Source organism: Pleuronectes platessa, chromosome 16 (genome assembly GCF_947347685.1).
Source record: "Pleuronectes platessa chromosome 16, fPlePla1.1, whole genome shotgun sequence".
NCBI classification, from domain to species: domain Eukaryota; kingdom Metazoa; phylum Chordata; class Actinopteri; order Pleuronectiformes; family Pleuronectidae; genus Pleuronectes; species Pleuronectes platessa.
Window position 1 is genome coordinate 3553769 of NC_070641.1, and position 17953 is coordinate 3571721.

A 17953-nucleotide genomic window follows, 5' to 3' on the forward strand; every position below is an offset into this window, starting at 1 on the left:
TCATTGGTGGAGTGGCCTTTGTATGTGTAAAATATGTAAACCTAACCGTGTTCAGAAAAAATACAACTTCATCTTTTATTTCCTGTCTTCAAAACACGGTCAAACTCTGTAAAATGCTCACACAGGTCTTCGCCTGTGCACTGTCCATAACTTAAGTTTTATATAAATGTCTTTAAAAATTATTTGCATCAAAACAGACCATAGGGGGCGCTGCCGGAACAGTGACGTGCACCACTCATTTAACGTTTTCATAAAGTTAGAGCGCTGACTGCTGGCTACCTATAAACCGAATGTATCAGAAGAGCCCATTGATTCTGGACCATATATTTTCATGCAATTCGTGTATGCATATACATGCAATATGCAAAATTTAACTTTTCTAAATTAAGTTTTGAACAGTTTTCTCTGTAAACATATCAAATTAACATCAAATGAAAGATTTTCTCTTTTACAATAAAGTGATTACTACTAGCGCTTTAATTAAATGTATGTGTTATCCTGCGTTGAAGAAGCCCAGGGGTCCCAAACCTTTCAGGCATCCAATCCTCATTTTCCAATAATGACACCTTCTCCGTTGTTGGCTTTCTCTCGCTGTTATTCTCAGAGCTGTAGAGAGAAGGGTGAGCTGAAGCTCCAAAACCTTAAGACTGAATACTGCCGTCAGGCAATCAAGGGTCACAATGGATTTATGACAACAAACCATGACCCACTTCGCCCCTGGGGATGGATGTTAATGCTGTGTACAATACTGTCTATTGTCAATTACCAATTCTTGATCATCCCAATCACAGCCTGATATCGTAATATCGCCTTTTTATGATATAAGAAACATCCCAATGACTGTTTGGGGCCCTAGAGGAATTTGGCTTAACTTGGTTTCCTGTGGTAGTTCCAACACTTTCAGTCAATTGATCTTTACGTTGTTATATTTAGCATATGCTTCTTAAAATGAAAAACATCAGGCTCATTTTCTGAAACTTTGAGGAAATAATAGAGTGGCTGAATGCCCCTACCCCATATAATGATACTGATATCATATAGGATGGGACTTCATCAAGAGTTTAAGTCATTCAATAGCAACAGTGGAGGTAGAAAAATAAACATCCCCACATCCATCAACTTATATCAAATATATGCAGTTGGTCAGAACAGTAGCTGCAAAACACAGAAATGCAAAGGACACATTATTACACTGCATTTTCCCTGTCTCTTTATTTGAAATATGCTTTATTCACATTAATAGCATAAAGCACATGTGTACACAATCTTTTCAACTTACTTAAAAGCTATTGCATATCTCCATATACACACACACACACACACACACACACACATACATATATAAGCAGATGGGTTTACTGGCAGATACAGTATATTCCTCAGTATGTCTGCCATCCTTGTATTCGTTTCGGTTCAAGGCTGTGAAATGACAGTAGTAACATGTTAGAATTGATCATATATCTTTGTGCTAACAGATAGAAGTCCCTCAGCTATGTGTTTGCATTTCAGCTGACACTGGGAGCAGCCATTTACTGCTGAACATTTGATCAGTTGTTATCAACATGAAAAAATCTCTTTGGGAACATTTTAACTATCATAGGTCTCTAGATTTGAGTGATTCGTAAAACACGTTTCACAACTATCACTCATTGGCTCAATGCTAACCTTTCCTTTTCTGGTTTGTTTATGAGTCATCTGTTTTGGGGGTTTGATAACATTCAAATCTACTGTCGATGTTTATGAATTTGGCCAAATGCCATATTTGCAAATGAACGATTTCCATTATAATCAATAGCTATATTCAATTCATATTCTACATTCTATATTCTATATTCTATATTCTATATTATACAGTAATAACCTCACATATCAAAATCATATTTACAGCTTCACTTTTGTGTTGAAGACAAGAAGAAGAGTCTGACACATGTACCTTAAATTCCCAGATCACCATGGCTCCATCCAGACCAACACTACTGTACTTCTCCACTTTGGCTTTCACCCCTGACACAATGCACAGCTGCCTGTAGGACCCAACACAACAAAATACTATGCTTTTACAAAAGTGTGAACTGTGTAGCTTTTACTGTTTAAGGCAACTGGCATTAGGCCCAACAGTCTCATTTTGAAACCACATTTAAATTCACCAGATCTAGAGTTATTTGGGGATCTGCTCCAAATTGAACACACTTATACTCTACTCTCAAATATCAGCTTGATTTGTTTTTTCAAGAACCATGTATTATTCTCTCATAAATCACTGAAAATATTGGAAAAAGACCCATCTTGCTATGGGTTCTTCCCTGCCATACCACATCCGTCAGTCAAAACTTGTGGTAATAAACCTTGTCGCGGGAGATAACAACATCAGAGCCTCCCAGCAGCCCAAGCTACCCCATTTAAAACACGAGAGAAAAAACTATATAGCTAGCTCTGATGGAATGTTGAGAAGACAAATAACTGATTTATGACTGTTGGAGAGAGCACAGTTTATACTAACGTATGCCCATACGTGCTACATGCTACAAATATGCCTTACTAACAATGCCATTTCATAATTTTCATATGTTCCAGTATTAAACAGCAATCTACTCTGTAACCCTCCTTGTTGAATGTAAGAGGAACAGCAGTGTTCCTTACGTGATGCTGTTCTGATGGAGGGTCTCTAGCTCGTTGCACTCGTCCTCAGTCGCCCTCTTGTCCAGGTTGCGGAAGTGTTGCATGGCTGACATGCTGCCCTTAGATGTCCGCTTGGGGATGTCCAGCTTCTTCACAAACTCCAGGGCACCAGGACGAGTGTAGGTGAACAGATATGGGCAACAGTTATGACCCTGAGAGTGATACACGTTAGAAATATAAGTACAAATACTTATAGCCAATGTAATCTTTGTTACAAGCATATATGTGGTTAACAGACCCAAATAACTACAACAGTTACAAATCAAGGACCCAAACTCTAAGAAGTCAGACCTGCTTGCATCTGAGTCAGTAGTGGTTCTCTTACTGCTACCCAACCCCTTTCTTCATTTCTTAAAGATTTTAAAATATATGAACATAGCCACATATTAAAAATATTTGTCTAAATGGGGTATAACTGGAGTTTTGTTTGTGAAAACAGATGCCTACTGCTGCTGAAACATGGTTAAGGTGTTTTGGGGACCAACATTAAAACAAAGACCTAAAATATACTGCAACGATCCATAGAGTTGAATGAGTTTGTCTTCAGGATTCATGATTGGTTTATACTTGAGTAAGTACTGTTAGTGGTCAACTCTTCAACTCACAAGAGTCAAAGACTTCGGTCAGACCTTGGACTAATTGCACTGGTGATCAGATCACAGGTGCACAGCTCAAAGTGATAAGTACACACCCAAAACAAACATAGACCTCATGGCTCAGACCACATTTGTAGATGCTCTGGTCTACATTATTATGGCATTGTGTATTATTTCATAACACTTTCTTGAATATAATTCACACTTTCATTTCACGTCTGGGTTTTTAAATGAAACCTGTTTTACTTTCTTTGTTCCTGTTCCGAGAACCCTGACCATATATGGAAGGTCAATGTCCTTATCTACCTCCACGTTTGTCCCTTATCTTAATGCTGCGGCTGTAGCGGCATATATACTTTGATTTGGGAGCCAACAAGAATTAGTATGTAGTTCTGTTAACTGAGAGGACTCAGCTTAGTTCTTTAGTGCAGCCCAGGACACATAAGCGTATACCCTGCTAAAAGAATGTGGCCTTAATGCGTTCTCAGTCCATCTTGGTGCACACCCACCTGTACTAAGAACTGTCCACTTGTGATTGGATCATCCGAGACATGTTAATGACAAATATGAACTGGGTCTAACGCCTACATGGAGTTGCTGGACACATACTCACATTGTTCACATGCATTCCACACAAACACACACACAACATAGAGCAGGTATTAGTTACCGCAGCAACAATCTCAGTTGGGCTGACAAAGAGGACACTGGTCAGCGGCAAACGGTCAGTGGTCAGCTGGGTTATCCTGAACAGACAGAGGAACACTTATAGAACTTATTTTTCAGCCAGAGAATAAACTAAGACAGAAAATATAAGTTATTGATGCTCAGGAATGTGAGAAATTGAGGGACTGCTGAAAGACTCAGTCTTTAGTCTCCATTTTTGACCTTCTATGTAAAGGGCCTTGAGATAATGTATGTTTTGATTTGATGCAATAGAAATAAATTGAGTGTTCCCACTGGCCACACTGACGGATTAAGTTGCTTAGCGGCAGTACTCACTCCTTCTTCTGGGCAGCATCAGCCACAGTGATGCTACTGTTGTGGGCCACCCAGGCCAGCTGATCACCGCTTGGGGAGAAGGAGACACTGTGCACCCAGCTTCCACAGTCCTTATGCTCAAGCAGGACCTCACCGAAAGGCATCTTGGCGCCCCAGGCGGTGGGTCCAGGCTTGTCCTCGATATCCTTGATGTAGGCAGAGAAGACCCTGAGAAGTACAGAGATCTGATATAAATTGTGGGCGTCAGTAGCCGATATTGGTTTGCTTATTTAGGGCTTGTTGGGCTTGCTGCTTAAACTGATATACTGACTTTTTTTGACACTATGATCGAAAAGAATAACAGTCTTTGAATGGATCTTCATGTGTATATACATGTAATGATTTTTAAGCTTCCTCTTCAAAAGGTAGTTCTTACACACAAGTTTTATTACACGCTCAATCCTATCATTATTCTATAACTATGTTTTAGTCAAATAATCCCATAAACACACTATGTCTGTCTGTCTTGTTATGTTATACCTTCCTTACCTGTTTCGTTGTGGCGGGCTAAATCTATTTTCACAGTCACATTGTGGAGACTTTTCTTCTTTACAGGGGCCATAACCAAGTCCCCATAAGTAAATCATTTCGTTTTGATGCAAAGAGTTGTTGAAGGTTAGGTTTAGGATTAGGTCTCAATCTAATGTCCCCCGAAGTCATTGAGACACGACTGTGTGTGTGTGTGTGTGTGTGTGTGTGTGTGTGTGTGTGTGTGTGTGCGTGTGTGAGTCTGTGTGTGAGGAATAATATATGTCAATATGTTTTAACAAACAGCAGGATGCATTTATATGTCCATTGAATTTGTTGACTGCAAGAATTATTCAGAATAATGCCGTGATGTCAAGATTCACTCCTTGATTATGTCTTAGACCTCGATGGTGGTCCCAAATTTCCCACAATTCCCATCCTCCTCCTCACTTTTACAACTCAGTCCTGGACTGACTTTATTTCAAGTTCCTGGCATCTTATTCAAAGCTTTCCTCTGGCTTTGTGTTTGTAGAACTGGGACTCTGATCTGCTTTGCTTCGTCTATCTCAAGTTTGTTTGTGAGCTCCTACCTGCAGTGAAAGTCTGCAGACCCAGCAGCCAGGAGGATGTTGTTGGGATGCCAGTCCAGACTCAGGACTGTGGATCGAATGGACTTTTTGATGTGCTTACTCAGCCACCTGAAATGAAGGGAGAATGAAAGAAATATAACTTTTGCGAAGTTCACTTTCCTAAGTTAAATCAGGTCCAGTCAGAGTTTTGGTGGACGCTGCTTTATATACTCTATACATAGAAACATTTTCTGGACTGTGGTGTTTGACTTTCAGATCTGACAAAATTGTCCCCAAACAATTCAATTAGATCATATTAATGCTCACCAGTCATTTTCCTGCTCAAAGTAGCAGACAGAGATGAGACGAGCTCCGCTGCCCAGGGCAAACTTGTTTTCCAGAGGTGACCACTTCACACAGGTTGCTGCTCGGTTGATGCGCACCAGCACCAGTGTGGGTTTCCACACACCATCCTTCAGAGTCCATACATAGGCGTTGCGGTCCGAGGCACATGTCACAATGCGGTTGGACTCTGGTGCCCAGTCAATGCCTGCGGACATAATTGTGAGAGGGTATCAAAGGTATAATGATGCATCCATAATTGCTAGTCTTCTAAGAGTCTTAAGAGATAACCGAAAACAGTTCTCAGTAATCACAGAGATAATTTAAAGCCACACAAAAGATCTCTCTCACTTTTGGTAAATTTTTGAGACGTGATGGTGATTTGCATATGTTACCATTGTCGGATAATCTGTAAGGTCTAGTATTATGGGGTGGGGGGTTGATGTGAAAACTACTATTTAAGTAGTCAAGAAAGAAACATAAAGTACCTGAAACATAAACTTGGACACAAATTTTGATTATGATAATTTTTGGAAAGTTTCAATTGTGTTGGTAAATTTGAGGATAACCAGAGGGTTAAGTACAAATTTTTCATCAGGAGAAAAATCCAACAGATATTCCTTCACCAAGTCTTTCTAACTTTAGCCATGCATGTGCCTCTTCTCTAACCTTGTCCTCCTTCTCAATTGATGGTGTAATGAAGAGCTCAAATGCTCATTTTATGTCTTGGACATGGATGACATCATATCTGGTGGGTGTGGAATCGTTTCAATTACATTAGCAGCACTAAGTCACACAGAAGATAAGACGTCTGCTGCTGATTGAGAAACAACAGGAAGATCATAATTTAGCTTATCGTGATCAGAGGAGGCTGCTTAATGACGAGAGACCTCAACATTATCCTTTGTCTCAGACATATTCTCCTCAATATCACTTTTACTGTCAAATAGCTGCTGTGGGCCCCAAAGCAGAAGGAATATATTTAAAGTTGTCCTTATTAAATTAGGAAAACTTGTTTCTACATACAGAAATAGTGCAGGTGAAGCTGTTTGTAGGCCATAGAAGGTATGTTGTCGAACAAGTCATTTGCAAATCTCCTGCAGTCACAGTTGGCAGTAAGTTACAGTACCTGTAATATGTCCACTGTGCTCACTGAGCTCATGAATCTTGATCCAGTCTTTGCCTTTCTTCTCATAGATGTTCACCACGTTGTTGTTAGGGCTTACGGCAATCTCTGTGAAGAAATATAAGTTCAAAAGATAGGCACTGTAACCATTTAAAACGACCATAGTACTGTGCCGAGATCACTAAATCTTCACACTCCGTTCCGTTTGCATGACTGGGGAAACAGTCAGATACTGTCTTCTGAAGATACTGTAGATAACAGTTGCCACAAGTTTATAGGTTATGGGGGGGAACTCATGGGAGAAATCCTCTGTGAAGCATGAACTTTAATGTAATCTCATAACTAATTGTGGTTGTGTGATCTCCCATTGAAATCGAGAATACTGAGCCACTGACTTCAAACCCGTTTTTTGTCAGTCAGTGTGTTTGTGTTGCCTCAAGATAGCAATTCACAAAAATGCACCTGACCACACCTCATTTTATGGCCCATGGGTGCTCAAATGGGGACAAGTGCATTTGCTATTCAAATGAGGTGGGTGCTGAAGGGGATTGTCAGACTGAAAGTTGTGCAGACACTTGTTTCATGCTAATCTAAACTCGAACCTTTCGCATCGGATGCAAGATAGGGCACCATGCATAATGCTTTAGCTTTTACAATGAAGTTTCACAAAATGTATTTATTGACACACAGTAGTACTGATCCTGGGTTAAGCTATAATGTCAAATAGCCAGGCAGCAATAGAGGTAGTACAGTTGGATGTATGCTGTAAAGCTCTTTGGTTCCACTTCCTGTATTGATAATCTGATTCCCTGTGCTTCTCCAGGCAACATTATGCAATTAGAGGAGGGAGAAAATGTATCAGCAGGCTGCGGCGCAAGTTTAGACAACCATTTATGAGAAAGATACAAGCATGTGATATCTATGGCCACCCGTTTCCCTTATTTATATCTGCACATAGGATTCTATATGTGTGTCTTAGTCTATGTGGAAATGCAGGATGGTGATGTATGCAGTTTCACCCACGGGTCCTGTCTTTGTTCCAGGTGTGGCAGGAGATCGGCTCCAGGCCAAAGCTGTAGAGCGACATGTCTGAACAGAGGGCGAGGAGGCGGCTGGAATGTCAGGAGACGTGCAGCTGCAGGTCCCAGGATGAGATTAGAGATTAACACTAGGAGACATTTTGAGAGACAAGGATTTTAAAGCACAGCCAGTTTCCAATATATGGGTTGAGAAATGATGCGGCTAGTGAGAAAAACAGTCTGAAGTAATGCATTTACTAATTAATTTTTGTATTCAATTGTTTTTAATCTTTCCTTTTATCACCCCAAGAGTAACTTGATATAATTCTGATGTTTAAAGTGGATGAATTCACTTTATGGGCAGACTGACAATAGGGGCACATGTTGTTTGCTATGTGAGTAAAGAGCGTCAGATAACTACACCTTTATCAGTTGTGGTGCACTATGAGCAAACAAGCCGTACCTGTTACGCATATGTACTTTACTTTTTGCTTGAACAGGTAACTGGCCATGGTGGGACAACACAAACCTTAGATGTTCTAATTCAGAGGTGTCACCTTGTAATAGTTTTAAATTATTTTCATTAAGTAGAGAACTTACTTTTTAGAGAGGATTTATGTCTAAATAGATACTCCCTCAGACCAAATGGTATACACCCAAAGCAATACTTTTGTGTCTTTGTATTTTACCCTTTCATATTAAAACAGACACAAGAAGAAAGAATTAGAAGCAACATATATTACATAAGACCGCCTGAATGTTTGGAATGGAGTAACAAAACCAGTTTTACAGCAAACAGAAAGAGAACACGATGATTAGATGTAAAACAACACTGAGAGCAGAGATCACTTACGTTGGTTGTGTAGGTTTGGTCTGGCGGAACTGGTGGTGGTGGTGGAAGGTGCAGGGCTGTATCCGTGGACTCTGGGCAGTCGACACGAATGGAGCTGTGCAGTCTGACTTGGTGAAGGAAGTGACTGTGGTATTACTGAGGGCAGTGAAAGAAAAGTGGGTGTGTCTGCTCATAGCTGTTGAGCAAGAATCTTTTCTGGATCGAGTTTGTTCTGATTAACCTTCCCACTGTCCAAGTTGTCTATCACCATGTGATTGAGATGTATAAACATCTTAAAAGTAGATGGCTAATGATTAACTGGTGTAAATACACACATACACACACACGCACACACACACACACACACACATACACACACACACACACACACACACACACACACACACACACACACACACACACAATGCTTTGGAAACTTTCTATGAGTTACATTAATTGATTGTTTGTATGATTTTTCTACATACTTTTGGTGATACAAATTTTAAACTAAATAAACAATCATTATTACGTCATTATCATTAAAGGCTGAAATTAAAAATAACAATGCATTGTTGTGTCAAATAAATTAATATCCCTCCACTTGTCTTCTAATACCCACCATTTTCATTATACATATTTTTGTCTATAAAAGTGTGACAAATGTCCAGTTTAACTTACAGATATTGAAACTCTACATATTGTTTTTGTCCAATCAAGAGTCTCATTCAAACTTAGGATGGTATTAAATTAATTTAAAAACAATAAAACTTTACATATTCTTAGCTGAGACCATGATTGGTACATTGGCCCTCTGAAATCATTTAGAGATTGATCATTTAAAAACCACTGATACATTTGCCCCCGATAAATTAATAGATCAGATTTCAGATTCAGTATGTCGAATAAAACTGGATCGTCTGTCAAGACCGTGCAGTGGGTGAATGTGCCGTTTGTTGTTTATTTGTTATGTTTTTATTTCCGGGTTTTTCCAGTTCTGTGTGTGTGGACTCTTGTTTTGAAAGGGGTCATACGGAAGTGGAATTATCTTCTGTCAGAAGTAAAAAGTATCAGGACGTTGCGTTGTTTGTTTCTCGGTGAGTGTTTTTATTCAAGGTCTTTGTTTGTTCAAGGTCTTTGTTTTCACAGTGTGGATGTTTATTCGTCACACACTTACGAGCCCGTTTAGCAGCTCGACACTTCTTTTTCTGTAAGCTGTGTTTTCACAGCATTTACATACGGGACTGTGGCTGGCTAACAGTTAGCGCTAAGCTAACTATTACGTGGTTGGTATTCAAGGCAGCATATTTACTGAAATCCTCGCCTTTAATAGCGTATTAACTTGGCAGAACTTGTGATGTATTGATTCAAAATGTTATGTGCTGGTATTTGTTGGTTTTGTCCCTGGTAACGTTACACAAAATGTTAGCTAGCCGAAAGTAGCTTACTAAAGTTGGCTAACTATTCCGTAGCTTTGCTAACCTTCTCAGTACTCGAGCACACTCTACTAACAGTAGTAGCTACTTGGGTAGCTAACAACTTGATTTAAACGCAAGGTTAAGTGTTGCACTTGACTGTACTTTGCAGATGTACAACGGAACACCACTGTTTTACATTCATAATTTGAAGTTTGTTTATGAGAAGAAGCTCAACAGGGTTGCCAGGTCTGTGGGACAAAACAGACCTCAACATAAGCCATAGCCAACCCGTATACCCGTATGACAGCATAAAAACGAATGTTTTTCTAATGTTATGTACCAGCATTAAAAGCAGTTTACCCTAAACAATTCTTTAACCAAAGTCATAAATTAACCTTATATAATGAGATTGATTGTATTAGCAGGAATGAGTTTTCCTCCCTCACCCTGCCTTTATGACTTGAATTAGCTGCTTACATGTATATATGCATTTACTCAGTGGAGTTTGGTCGAAAGTTTTGTATGTTAAGAGGATTAGGATTTTGTTTTTTCTATTTCCTGTCAGTGCGCATGTTGCATCAATTTGCATCAAAAGCTTCCTGGTTCTTCAGTGTGTTTTCTCTCCTCTTTTTCTAGGCCACAAGCCCAATATGGCCTCAAGCAGTACAAGCAGTGAGGAAGAGCAGAGCCTCAGAGAGTGTGAGCAGTATGTGCAGAAGCACAACATTCAGCAGCTGCTTAAAGACTGCATCATCCAGCTGTGCACGGCACGGCCCGAGCAGCCCATGGCCTTCCTCAGAGACCACTTTGAAAAACTCGAGAAGGTGGGTGCTGATACATACTGTATGACAGCTTAGGCCCCTGAAACCCCATTACAGTCATTTGTTTAGTGCAAATAAGAAAAGATTTATAAATTCAAAATAACAGGTCTCGTTGCGGAATAAAGTTCCATGTGTTGTGTTTTTCAGTCTTTGTTTTGTCATCACAGCTTAACCATTCACAGTGTAGTATACACAGTCACTCAGGTGTGGTTTTGTGTGTTTGTTGACAAGCAGGAGGAGGCCAAGCAGTTGGCTTCCCAGCAGAAGTCTAGCTCATGGTCAGACTCCCGTGAAGATGAGGTTTCTCCACCCATGAACCCTGTGGTGAGGGGTCGGAGCCGGAGAGGAGCTATCAGTGCTGAGGTGTACACTGAGGAAGACGCAGCCTCCTATGTCAGAAAGGTCAGTCGTGTGTCAAATGTTTCATTCAAACACTGTCTGTCATCAAAGCTGCACAAGTCAGTTAGATTTTATATTAATCTATTGATGACATGTGCAACATTAAACAGGTTGCTTCCAGAGGTGGTATCACAGAGAATGATTAGCAGCCCTATGGAGAATGTAAAGTATTGTAATCTTAATTAGTCTCATGTTTTTAATTGCAACTTGTAAAAAATAATGCATTACACGGGCCAGATTTCGATGTTATTGCCCCAAGAGCTGTTTGCAAACTACCATTATAAAAGCATTTAGACATCCAATAAGGGGGGGGGGGGGGGGGGGGATTGGAATGCGTGCCTATCAACCAACAATTTCTATAAAGATCAAATACCAGATTTGACATATTAAAGTTAATAATATTAAGGTTTTATTGAAGGGATTATAAACTTTGTACAAACGGATGTGTGCAGTCCACATCAAGTTTCGGTCCTTCAAACTGTAAGTTAATCAATGTAAAAAAAAATGGTCAATTTTTGTTTACCAGTTACCTTTTGTTTCATTCAAACTTCTTCATTTTTTTTTTTACCTTAGGTCATCCCAAAAGATTACAAGAGCATGGCTTCCCTGTCCAAAGCCATGGAGAAGAATGTTCTGTTTGCTCACTTGGACGACACTGAGAGAAGGTAATGGCAGCAAGCACTCCTGTAGTGTGTTAATAAACCTTCTGACAGTCACCAGCTAATCATCTCACTTTACCTTACTATTCTTGCAGTGACATCTTCGACGCAATGTTTTCTGTCAACTACATTGGTGGAGAAACGGTGATCATACAAGGTGAGTTTATCGAATCTCGAGTTTTATGAGACTCTTGTTTCTCTTCTTTTCATTCATTCATGGAACTCTTATTTTCTCCTGCTGCAGGTGATGAGGGAGACAACTTCTACGTTATTGACCAGGGAGAGATGGACGTAAGAACCCCTTCATTTTCATGCTTATAGGGATCATCATATTTAGCTGTTTAGCTAGATTTGCTTAGGTAGTTCAGAAAGGGAAAACATTAAAGCATAATTAACAAGACTACAACCATTAATATTTTCTACAGCCTGAGCTTATTCTGAAGCCCAAAATATAATTAAAACCGCTTTAACTTCATTAAACAGCATGCACTTGTTTTGGCCTCCATGGTTTGTCTGGTATGCTGTGTAATGAAAATAGTTTCACCATGTGTTTAATCTTTCACTGGTTAAATGTCATTGTCGTCAAATTATTTTAATAGAAATACCTCGCAAAGATTTCGTTCTTAAAAATATTTGTTTGACAACTGTCAGGAGTCACATTTGGAAACATGATTAAGAGAGAAGTGAAGAAAAAGATGCTCATTTAACTGGCATATGTAATTTTGTAGCCTTGACCAACAGTCTTGACGCTCAAACTAGTATTATTCCAACCATCATATTGTACATACGACATTTGTCCCTGCTATGTCAATAGAATGTGCAGCACCTCTCTGCTCCCTGTCTTCTTACAGATATATGTGAACAGTGAGTTGGTGACCAGTATTGGTGAGGGAGGTAGTTTTGGGGAGCTGGCTCTGATCTACGGGACCCCCCGAGCAGCCACAGTCCAGGCTAAGTCCAATGTCAAGCTATGGGCCATCGACAGAGACAGCTACAGGAGAATACTGATGGTAAGCTGTGCAGTGCTGCAAAGTGACAAAAACTAACCTAACTGAACTAACTATTTCATAAAATAATGAGTTTGATTTTGAAATGTTGAGATATAAACTGTCACAAAAATTTTCCTTTTAGGGGAGCACTTTGAGAAAGCGCAAGATGTACGAGGAGTTCCTCAGCAAGGTGTCGATCTTAGGTGAGAACTTAGGTCTTCTTCACATTCGCTGTCTTGGGCTAATGAATCCAAATGAGAGAATGCATTGACCTGATTGTTGCTCCTGCGCAGAGTCTCTGGATAAGTGGGAGCGTCTGACGGTGGCTGATTCCCTGGAGAAGGTGCAGTTTGCGGACGGACAGAAAATAGTGGTGCAAGGAGAACCTGGTGATGAGTTCTTCATCATCCTGGAGGTACAGAGTACTAATAATGTTCTTTATCTTCAGTGTCTCTATCTACTGTAACAGTATCTAGTCTGTCCCAAACTGGTTGGTGTAGGTTGTTTGGTTCATCATGTGAAACAAAGATAGTCCAACTCTCTCATTAGATTTATACACAAAAAGATTGAAAACGACTGAAAAATCCTGTTGATTACTGGTATATGTAGTTAAAAATGTCTTTGTTGTGTTTTCAGGGGACGGCAGCGGTGCTTCAGAGACGGTCAGTGGATGAGGAGTTTGTGGAGGTTGGCAGACTTGGTCCCTCCGATTACTTTGGTAAGTCAGGCAAAGTCATACGCGTTAACTACATGTTTGATCAAAACAGACTCTTTAGCCCTGGTCTACCCCTCCAACATCTCTTTCGCTCTATATATAAGAAATATGCTGCAGGGAAATTAGTTTTTTGAATTTGCAGGCAGAGGTGGGACTAAACATATTAATTTAGTGCGGACATCACACGTTTTTGTTTACAGCATATCAACACAGAAGCATTGGTTTTTATCACCAAAGGCTCTCTTGACATCTTTGTCTGGGTCTTCTATGTGTATGGCACAGTGTTTTCATCCTGAGATGATTGCTTTGTTGTAGTTTTTTTCATGTTTGCATCTGTCACTCGGACATTTGCATTCACACAGGAGAGGATCAGTGCTTGTCTGACAGCAGCTTCAGTTTGTCAGTTCACCCCCGACATTAGAATGGATCTCCTGTGACCACTTTGGATCAGGTCTCACTTCTCTGTGCTATATGCAAAAATACATATACATCATTTCTGTTTGCAAAGAAGTTGCTTTCAGCAAGTGACTGGAGATAACTGTTGCTCATTAACTGATTATTCATTTTTAACCATCAAGAGTAAAATGATCTATTTGGAATGGACTTGTATTTGTTTTACAGTTTGCTGCTCCCATCTGTTGACCTTAAACCCCTTATTAGCATCAGTGCTTCTTCAGTCACTGTACTCTGCCATGTAGTGCAGCACAGTATACAAATCTTTACATTATCTTTGTGGTTAGGCTGTTAAAATAAAATTAGACGCATGGTGTGGATTTAAAACTGACTAAAAAATAGCAGAAGTTTAAATGAGGAAACCATCAGCAGTCTGTTATGCCTGTGGGATCTGATTAGACGGTGTTCTTTCTGTTTTTTCCAGGTGAGATCGCCTTGCTGATGAACCGGCCCCGCGCGGCCACTGTTGTTGCGTGTGGACCCCTCAAGTGTGTGAAACTGGACCGGCCGAGGTTCGAGCGAGTCCTTGGTCCCTGCTCTGACATCCTGAAGAGAAACATCGAGCAGTACAACAGCTTCGTTTCCCTTTCGGTCTGATCTCGTCTGATGCAGGGTCCCTCAGCAAACATCTGCTACTCTCTCATATGTAACCACACTCTCATGATCCCTTCTTATTTATTGTGTGTTTTTCATTTGTAATCAAAAGATAGACTGCGTTGCTGAAGCTGTAATCCCAATACCAAGTGTGTGCATACACTTACGTAGAACATAGAACTGAAATGAAATAATGGTGTATGACTGACTGAGCTCAGAGATCAGTCACCAGTTGATCAGAGGTAACTGTGAGCCGATCAAGACTGGTCATTTAAAAATGCTGTCAAGTCAGTGTATTTATAGAACACAATTCAAAACAGGCTGAAGTGAAAAACATTCAGACAGTTACAATGAGATCATTCACATAAAAATTCCGCAAATAATCAGTACGAAATATGAACTCTTCTATTGTCACAGTAAAACTTCCTCAGTGTGATGAGCATAACAACAAATGTTATGCTTGGTTTTGCAGCATTGAGTCAAACACGTGAAAGTGCGAATGCAGTCAGTCGGCTTGCTGTGCACATCTTAAGACTTCAATAAGATACAGGGACTGATGGTTTTCATGCTAAATGAGGAGGCTTCATGTTTTTTAAGCTTTTTTGTGCTGCTGCTCTTTTCCGTTTGTCCAGATACTTTGTCAACTTAGCAGAAAGGTTTGGGGTTGGCAGTGTTGGATCAGTTAGACAACCGCATTGGTCTAGACTCTAAAATGTCAGATACAAACTCTGTAACGTTCGTTATCCGGGTGCCCCTCTGGATGAACTTTAGTAACTGTGGGCATCTTCTGACTTTCATCTACCGCCATCATCAGGTCAATGTTTTCAAAGTAATTTGGTGAACATGCTAAACATGATACCTGCTGCACACCTGTAATTTTGCCACTGTCAGCATATTGGCATGTTGTCTTTAGCCTCATTAGCATAGCTGCAGACACTCGAGGCCTGGGTTTGTAGTTTTTTAGTTTTTTTATATCTATTTTTATATGTTGTTGATTTACCTTATAGACACACTTTCGGAGTTGCCTTGACACTGACATTCTCACTTTGCCTGCATCTAGTCTAAGAGTTTGACAGAAGTACCAGCAGTACACCCACAGTGGGTTTTTTTTAAACCATTTTTTAAATGAGAAAATGCACAATTATGTTCAGATTAAGTTTCAGATTTAGCTTAAACACTCAGTCATTTATCATTCTGTCTCATGGTTTCATTACTCATTGCTAATTGGGAATGTAGCTTTGATTTCATCATTTGGGATTCTTTTTCAGGTTCTTACATTTCACTGAGCAATTTTACATAATTATTTAATTAATAATAGGGTGAATAAGAGTGAGGACATTTCAAGTACATCTTATCTTTGTTTTCTCTCTGCTCCTCAAATGTGATCACCTCATGTCAAATGCTCCATATTTACTTTTCAGTTACTGCTAAACGATTCTGCAAATATCCCTTTAACTCCACTGACCAGATCACAGTTGTTCTATTTAGCCCTCTGCTACACATATATTAAAGTAAATAACTATATTTTTGCACATTTTGTGATACACAAAACTATATTATGGGAAAGAAAATGTTTATATGCTGGTAAGTTCAGTGTTTGTGTGCGTCTTATCCCATCCTTTAAAGAGAATGTAGGTCAGTACTTACAGACAACAACACAACAACAAAACTTAAAACAAAAGGTTGGTCTCTTTTGTCTGCCATTTAGATGAGAGCTGTGGGTGATACATGTATCTGTCAGCGTCAACCATTTTTCTGCGTTAATACATGGAAGACACTTCATCACAGCTATGTTCCCAATATATTTGAATTCCAAATTAGACCTAAAGAGACGATGCTGTGGAGGGTTTGATTGGTTCAGTTTAAAAAAAACAACCTTTGTTTCAGCAACTGAAAGTGGGTTCAAAATCTTAAATGGCTTTGTGATCATATGTATCAGTAATGATGAGCTCACGTTTTAGGCTGTTAAATGTAATCGTATAAATTAGCATGAATTAGTTGAAACAATGGACCTTTGAATAAGGATCCCAGTAGGTTAGTTGTGCATTTATCTAAAGTTGGGAGACTTATGAGAAACCGATTTAAAAAAGAAAAAAAAATAGTTAGCATAATATATATATTTATATATTCAGAAATTTTTTCAAAAGCCTAAAAAGGTACAGACACAGCCATACAGGAAGTTTGGTCTAAACTTCATTTCATGACCACAGAATAAGTGAACAAGAGGTTGGATTTCTTGTTTGGGGCAGACTGCGCAGTGGACACATTCCAGATGATTTTAGCAAACTGAGCTCCACCAGTAAACTTGCCTTGTGCTCTCCACTGATCCTTGTCACTGTTTTGTTCTGTTACATCTTCTTATCCAGTGTTTTCTTACATTCCCTCAGAGGTCATTACTGCAGCCAGTGCAGGTCATGGTTAGTTTTTGCCTTGACATTTATTTAGTTTGATGTGTTTTTGTGATAAACGTGCATCCAGAGTGTTGAACCTCTCCTGTCTGTTCTTGTTCACTAGCATGGCACTCGTTGGCCATGTGTACGGTATGGTGTCATCTTGACTTTGGTACTGTATTATTTATTTTAATCATTACACTTAGAGTATTTGTCACTGACTGCTGTCTTCACACATAGGTAACACTGCGCCGTGCTTAGTGAAACACATGCAGCAGTCTGCCGTCTCAGAGGACCAGTGTTGTTTTTTTTTTACAGTTTGTATGCCTTCCTTAGAGTGATTGGAGTGACTGCTCTTCAATGTTCCTGTGTTTCTCTGTAGGACTTCCTCACAGCAGGTCAAGCAATAAAAAGATCAGTGTTTTCATTGTGTGTCTGTGTAATTACTATTGCATACTCTTGAAGCTCATATCCTTCAGTGCACCCAGGTTTGATCCGTTTCTGAGGGGTTTGTACTTTCCATACATATTTCTTTTCCGTTCTGCTTCCTCGGCTGCAGTTCAGAGGAAAATGAACTTTTTACTTTGGTGCATTTATTCGAAAGTCATAGTAACAATGGCACGTCTGTGATCAGATAATGGGACTTAATCAGTAAGAGCCTACATCACTGTTGACATCCTGTAAACAAAAAACACATAAGTTGCGTCTGCTCCCGCCTGCCTACGCTGCAGAGATATCTGGGTTGTAAACCTGCTTGAGTGGAGAATCGCCTTGACTTGTGAGGCAGACTCCAGCCCCCCCTGGAGAACGTCTGTTCACTGCATGTTAGTAGGTCAGTCACTCAAA

General features: G+C 39.8%; 2 protein-coding genes across 3 annotated transcripts; one reads left to right on the forward strand and one right to left on the reverse strand.

The window, feature by feature from the left end:
* Positions 1 to 1184: 1184 nt before the first annotated feature.
* On the reverse strand, positions 1185 to 8854 carry zgc:86896 (uncharacterized protein LOC415190 homolog). Of its 2 annotated transcripts, none has more exons than XM_053444111.1 (10): positions 8694 to 8854; positions 7845 to 7989; positions 6825 to 6929; positions 5681 to 5903; positions 5375 to 5482; positions 4278 to 4484; positions 3946 to 4021; positions 2641 to 2831; positions 1934 to 2024; positions 1185 to 1419 (listed from the first exon to the last, which is right to left on the reverse strand). In XM_053444111.1, exons 2-10 carry the CDS (start codon positions 7906 to 7908, stop codon positions 1414 to 1416), a joined length of 1071 nt encoding a protein of 356 aa, XP_053300086.1. In that variant the 5' UTR covers positions 7909 to 7989; positions 8694 to 8854; the 3' UTR covers positions 1185 to 1413. The 2 variants fall into 2 exon arrangements, with proteins under 2 accessions (XP_053300086.1, XP_053300087.1); XM_053444112.1 differs by having other exon boundaries at positions 7845 to 7956; positions 8694 to 8853.
* Positions 8855 to 9657: 803 nt separating this feature from the next.
* On the forward strand, positions 9658 to 17534 carry prkar1aa (protein kinase, cAMP-dependent, regulatory, type I, alpha (tissue specific extinguisher 1) a). Its single transcript, XM_053442563.1, has 11 exons — positions 9658 to 9766; positions 10724 to 10911; positions 11143 to 11310; positions 11881 to 11972; positions 12062 to 12123; positions 12211 to 12257; positions 12818 to 12976; positions 13098 to 13158; positions 13249 to 13370; positions 13592 to 13673; positions 14548 to 17534. Exons 2-11 carry the CDS (start codon positions 10738 to 10740, stop codon positions 14718 to 14720), a joined length of 1140 nt encoding a protein of 379 aa, XP_053298538.1. The 5' UTR covers positions 9658 to 9766; positions 10724 to 10737; the 3' UTR covers positions 14721 to 17534.
* Positions 17535 to 17953: the final 419 nt, after the last annotated feature.

What these genes read in the sequence shown, in the direction of transcription:
- zgc:86896 (XM_053444111.1), bottom strand. Translation starts at nt 7,908, where the DNA reads ATGTCGCTCTACAGCTTTGGCCTGGAGCCGATCTCCTGCCACACCTGG. An exon ending in TCTGCAGACTTTCACTGCAG is followed by an intron (nt 4,485 to 5,374) that starts GTAGGAGCTCAC and finishes TGTACTTCTCAG; the next exon opens with GGTCTTCTCTGCCTACATCA. An exon ending in GATGCTGCCCAGAAGAAGGA is followed by an intron (nt 4,022 to 4,277) that starts GTGAGTACTGCC and finishes CTGTCTGTTCAG; the next exon opens with GATAACCCAGCTGACCACTG.
- prkar1aa (XM_053442563.1), top strand. Translation starts at nt 10,738, where the DNA reads ATGGCCTCAAGCAGTACAAGCAGTGAGGAAGAGCAGAGCCTCAGAGAG. An exon ending in ACTTTGAAAAACTCGAGAAG is followed by an intron (nt 10,912 to 11,142) that starts GTGGGTGCTGAT and finishes GTTGACAAGCAG; the next exon opens with GAGGAGGCCAAGCAGTTGGC. An exon ending in TTGGACGACACTGAGAGAAG is followed by an intron (nt 11,973 to 12,061) that starts GTAATGGCAGCA and finishes CTATTCTTGCAG; the next exon opens with TGACATCTTCGACGCAATGT.